Genomic DNA, 6,074 nt, shown 5'->3' on the forward strand with positions numbered 1-6,074 from the left:
CATCGTACTATAAGAGCTCAGATGTACTCGTACATGCATTATTCTTTCAATCCATGGGTTTCCTTAAAACTACAAAAGGATAAAAATATCTTTTAAAAATATATAATTGAATTTGATACGTTGAAAAATAATCAATCTATTTTTAAAGCTGTATTGATTACACAATTTAAAGTTAGAAATATCAATTTATACAAATTTTTCTGATTATAAAACATGTTTGATTTTTTTTTATGGCAACAAATCTGAATGCAAGCACTTGTGCTGTTGTTTTAGATTGAACTTATTTGAATTGTTTACGATTTCAAACAAATAAAATTAAGTTAGTATTCATCTCTCACTTCAATAATAAATTACGATTTAATCATGAATAATTTTAAAGAATAACAAAGCTTGATAAAAATGAAAATATTTAAAGCTAGTGCACTTCCTAATAATTATATTTTTCATTTTATCTCTTTTCAAAACATTAAGTTTTGTTTTAAAACAAAATTTTGATTATTTTTTTAATTGACAGATGAAAGCTTTTCTGGTCGTTTTGCTGACTGTGATTGTAATCGGTAAGTCTCACAAGAATAAATTTAACAGATTTAAGACCCAACAGTTTAATTTGTTATATTTGAATTGTAGATGTCACCGGTTATACAAGAAATACCAGGGGTATATAACTTTAAATTTAAGAAAAAAAAAAGTCTTGCAACCAGAATAGCATTATTTGGATATTGGTCGAATAAAGATTCCAAAGCAATTTCAAAGTGTCCATTTCATATATTTGTACCCAATTTGGCTTAGGTAGGGCTAGTTTTTTTAACCCTTATGTTCTGTACGGCTTTTCTAAAATAAGTGAATAAATAAACTTACGGTGTAGAAGGTAATTAAAATAGGCATTGTGAAATCTCATTTTCATACAGGGTTATTATTTTCCTTGTTCCATAGTTTATAAAGATATCACTGTACAAAAAACTGCATATAATTCAAAGTATAGTGTTATGTCCATAAACATACCAAGAAAATAAATCTTTTTCCATTAACATAATTATTTAAATTTTCCCCACACATCTTCAAATACTGGCTACATTATAAAATTGTATTAAAAATGAATTGATAACATATAAGCATTAAAAGATCTATGTTATAATCATCTTATACTGTTATTCCGTTTTCTTTCAGACACAACTACCGGAGATAGTCGATTTCGTATCTTTGATTACAGCAGTCGCGTGCGTTCGTGGGAGCAAGCACGCACTGCATGCCGCAGACTCGGTCGAGGATGGGACTTGGTTAAAATCGACAATAGGAGAGAGGATAACATTGTCAAAACATTTCTTAGGGAGGAGTGTAGTAAGACCCTTAATATTTACATGATTTTACGATAAATTGCATATTTCGTTAAAAAAAATGAAGAATTCTTGAGCATTGAAAATTTCTCCGAAATTTTATCGTTCGTATCTATTCAAGCTTCTGGGTTACTTTGAGTAGTGAAAGGCTTTTCTATGTTGCAAAAACTTGTTACCAATCCCATTGTATGTGAATTATACAATAAAATAATGTTCAAATCACCTGGAATTTCTCAGTCCTGCGTGATATAAAAAATGCAAGCATTTGATTCCGGAGAGGCAGATTTTAAAAATGAATAATTCTTGAAAGTTTTGAAAATAAATAAAATATATCTTCTGATGGCAGGAAAATAAACAGGAATCTGGATTGAAAATGATAGTTTAGGAACGATATCAGTAATTTACCCTTCTCAGAATCAAATGGTTTCTTTAAAAATCATAGTATTTTAAAGGTAAAGTATTAAAGTAGATCCTAAACGACAATAGATACATGGTAAAAAATGCCATCATGTCATTAAATCAACAGTAATAGTATGTATTATATTCTACAGGCAATCGCGGTGATGGTTGGTTTATTGGCGGGAAATCTACAAATGGCCGATGGAGATGGGCAGATAACTCTAGGATGACTTATACAAACTTTCCTCGACCTCTGCCCCCAATCAGCTCCTTTGGTATTCGCAGGGGCATTCCACGGACGACAGTGGTTAATTACGCAGTTATTTTCAAAAATGATTTCCAGTGGGGATATGTGGCTCCCCGTCCACCACCGAGAATGGGCTACATTTGTGAAAAACAATGTCCTTTCCTTTGGGGACCTGACATTATTGGTGGTGTTAGACCCGTTTCTAAATAGATACATGTGTACACGTAAATATGCAAATAAATACATGTTAAATACATGTTATTTTGAACTTCATAATCATCTTTATTTATTTATAATAATAATGATATAATAATGATTGTTTTTATTTAGCGCTTTTCACAACTAGTGAATGAGTTTAGCCTGTGTCATTCTATATTTAGAGGTCGCGTCATCAAGCTAACACTGTTGATGTGAGGGATGTGAGGATCACGTGACCTGGTGTACACATTGTGGCCTGTGTTAGATCCATTATGACGTCATAATTAATTCAATGTCACTTTTTCCCGTAATTTACAGCTTTAATAGAAATGGTAGAAAATACTGCATTTCGAAATACACGGAAATCAAAATCATGCCAAAATAATCTTAATTAAATTGAAAAAGTTTTTGGTTATTATGCCTAATGACAATATATTTCTGGAAGAAGAGAAACCTGTAGGCAACTTTCATTTACTAGATCTTGACCTTAATTAAGTTGATAAATTCAAGACTATCCTGTGTAATGAAATTATAATGTATACAACTTACTGTCAAAATGTTAATTTTATGTAGCCATTTCATTGGCATCGGAAGCAAATTGAAAGTGGGGGGGGGGGCTAAGTGATAAAAAAAATTATACCATAAAAAAAACCTGACAAGGAAAAAAAATGTACCAATCACGAAAATCCTATTTCGTGGGGGGGGGGGGAGGGGGGGGATAGTGATTAGGTTCGAACTTTAGTACCAAAATTTTTTCCAAACACCACGACTTTCCCCATTTTTAACCTATACTGCGACGTGTCTGTGGAAAGTGGGGGGGGGGGGGGGGCTAAATCTACGAAACAATGTTCAATCTCTATACTTAGTACGAGAGATGATCAAAAAGTTCGCGAACTAATTGAATAACTTCCATAATAGAAGTAATATTTGGTTTCAGTGTTGATTATATTTTAAATTAATCCTCTCCGATTTTAATGCACATCTGTCACCGTTCTGCTCATGCGCGAATCACGTGATATAGGCGGTCACGTGACCCCCTCCGTAGCGTTCTGTCACAAAAGCTGAAAGATTTTTCTGAGTTTAATATTTCTTTCAGTGCAAGTTAATTTTTATAACAAGAACAATTTATTTGTCAGAAATGGTCAAATCTCGGCAACAGAATGGGTGGATAAGAATATCCTTTCCAAAAATAAGCATGGCGACCATCAAAACCCAAATCCTCTGTCTCGGGAGAAACGTCCACCCCTTGCCCCCCCCCCCCCCCCCCCCCCCCGATTCCGACGCCTATGCATTTTGAAGGAATGCAAAAGTCCTAAGAAATCTTCAGTAACTAAATAGTGCAATATATAGATGAAATGTGTCTAAATGAAAGATGTACGTATTGTAGTTACTTATTCATTTTCTTGGTGTTCGATTACAATTTTTCTATACATTTTAAAATAAAAAGTACAAATTTTGGTAAACATTTTTAATATGAAAGTAACGCCAAACAGACATTTAATAATTAAATCCCGTGTAAGTGCAAAAAGGTCAAGAATATTAGCATTGGTAAATAACCTATCTCTTATTAGTTATAGGCGAAAGGTATATATTTTAATATTTTTGGTAGGGATGTCAACAAATATTCGAATATTCATTCGATGAGTTAATATTCGAATATAAATATATGATTCGAATATTCGGTTGTAAAGTATACAAGCATTTAACAGAGAAAAAATCTTGCAAGTTTTATTTGAAATTGAACCAAATTGGACTAGGAATAATATTTGAATATAAAAGAAATTAAAAGACACTCCTGTTGGATTACTTTAAAAGAGTGAAGAGTGTATCTATTAGAATAAATTATTCTTTGATCATTCAATTATTGGTATATAAAGTACTTGCAATCAGTTTGTATTGTTTAAGAACACAGCTGTACAGAAAACACATTGATCCCTTGTTTATGTATATATCGTTAAAATAATTATCAGGAAATTAATTAGCTAAAATTAATTGAATTTAATTTTTCTTCAGTAAATAATTCTTTAGCGTGGTATAAATTTGTAGGAGTAATTAGTGCAGGCTTTGGTACATTGTAAGACGATCAATTAATCTGGAGCATACTAAAGAATATTTTGAATTTTCAAAAATAATTTTTATTACATTTTGGATTTACATGTATTCACTCTTCATATACTCTGTAAAAGTTTAAAAATATAATTACTTTGCATTTACAAAACTCTACTTGAAATTTTATTCCAAAATAATGACATAAAATCTATACTGGTTGACTGGACTATGAAAATATATATTCTATAATGCAAAATGTATTTATTTGATCGAATATTCGAATATATTCGAATACTCCTATCGAATATTCGAATATCAATTATTGACAATTTTGACATCCCTAATTTTTGGTAATCATTTGGTTATGTTCTTCATCATATTAAAAAACATTGTGATAAGGACTTCTGAAAAATATTTACAAATATAGGATGGATAATTGACTTTAAAAAAATTTGACTTCATTTGCCTATTTTTTTTTTAAATGTGGACTTATCTTTTATGTCAATTGAATAAAAAGAAATTATTTTTTGAGAAATAATGCTTAATATTATTCAGATAATAAAGTCTATAAACGACGATGTTTGAAGGGGTATTTTTGTGATTTTTCATTTTTTCTTCTTAATTTGACAAGTACCCCTAAAAATGTGTAGTCGCAGAATGTAATTACCATACCAAATTTCACAGACTGTACTAGATTTAAAAACAAGGAAACATATCATGAGCTTTTAACTGATTGATAAGCATGTACTAATTTATCATTTTGAAAAGTTTGAAAATCTTGTGACAAAGACATTTCCGACATAGGTTCTACCTTAAAGATTTCTGGTAACTATTTATTAAAAACAAAGGCTTATAACTAATGGTTTAGATAATTATATATACAACAAATGTTTGTAAATGTAACTTTTCTTTTTCTACAACATGTGTAGTATAGAAAGTGCGACGGCTTTTCAATAAATAATTTCCTGAGGATTCATATGGCATTAAGCTGGGCTTTCTCTCATCATTGAATAAATGTATTTAATAAATTGATAACCGTTTATATGACTACGTTTCATAATTTTTTTTGTCATTGTGAGAAGCTGAAAAACCTGGGCTATTCAAAATACTGCATTAAAAATGAATGGTAAAGAATTAGTAAATTAGATTGAAGAAAGAAGCTTCTGTAAAACTTGGTTAGAATCCAAAAGAAATATTCACTGAAATATTTGATGTTAACAGCAACCGATATTTGTTTTATAGACAAATGAGTAGATGCATTTTAATGATCAAAAAATAATAAAATGGGCGTCAATGATAACTATGGCAACTAGAACTAACAACCGATGTGATGTTTATCAACAAATTAACACTGATGATGTTTGATTGACTTCATGCGCATAGCAAATTTGGTAGGTATGTTTTTTTGGTAGTCGTTCACAGTGAGAATAAAACAATTAACACTGGATTAGTTTTATTCTCAATGATTACCCTATGGTCTGACAAATATGTGAAAACGGCAGCCTGTAAGATGATGCAAATATTTACTTTAAAATCAAAAATCGATATTATCCACATTTGATTAATATTCTAACAGGTAATGGAACCTGAATTGCTTTGACCCCCCCCCCCCCCCAAAAAAAAAATTACAACAGGATGCACGAGACCAATAAATGTAAATGTCTAGAAAGGTCAAAGAATTGTCAGAGCACAAGGAAAGTTTTATGTGCCATTTTCTTCATTAGAGTGGTTTTGTTGATCAGATTCTTATTCAGGAAGACCTTTTAATATCTGGACAAAAAACAAAAACAAACAAAAAAAAAACATTGTTGCAAAAAAAGTTTATTGGAGAAGGGATCTGCTATATT

General features: G+C 30.8%; 1 protein-coding gene across 1 annotated transcript; it reads left to right on the top strand.

Annotated features, from left to right (window-relative positions):
• Window positions 1-490: 490 nt before the first annotated feature.
• Window positions 491-2,242, top strand: LOC134256927 (uncharacterized). Its single transcript, XM_062739599.1, has 3 exons — window positions 491-557; window positions 1,168-1,338; window positions 1,886-2,242. Exons 1-3 carry the CDS (start codon window positions 515-517, stop codon window positions 2,188-2,190), a joined length of 519 nt encoding a protein of 172 aa, XP_062595583.1. The 5' UTR covers window positions 491-514; the 3' UTR covers window positions 2,191-2,242.
• The last annotated feature ends 3,832 nt before the right edge of the window (window positions 2,243-6,074 follow it).

This window comes from Saccostrea cucullata, unplaced genomic scaffold (genome assembly GCF_032062105.1).
Source record: "Saccostrea cucullata isolate Sc308-1 unplaced genomic scaffold, CSIRO_AGI_Scuc_v1 ctg16307, whole genome shotgun sequence".
NCBI lineage: Eukaryota > Metazoa > Mollusca > Bivalvia > Ostreida > Ostreidae > Saccostrea > Saccostrea cuccullata.

Excerpts from the sequence above, each read along its gene's own strand:
- LOC134256927 (XM_062739599.1), top strand. The coding sequence starts at position 515 with ATGAAAGCTTTTCTGGTCGTTTTGCTGACTGTGATTGTAATCG. Across the intron at positions 558-1,167 it reads GCTGACTGTGATTGTAATCG|ACACAACTACCGGAGATAGT; the intron begins GTAAGTCTCACA and ends GTTTTCTTTCAG. Across the intron at positions 1,339-1,885 it reads ATTTCTTAGGGAGGAGTGTA|GCAATCGCGGTGATGGTTGG; the intron begins GTAAGACCCTTA and ends TATATTCTACAG.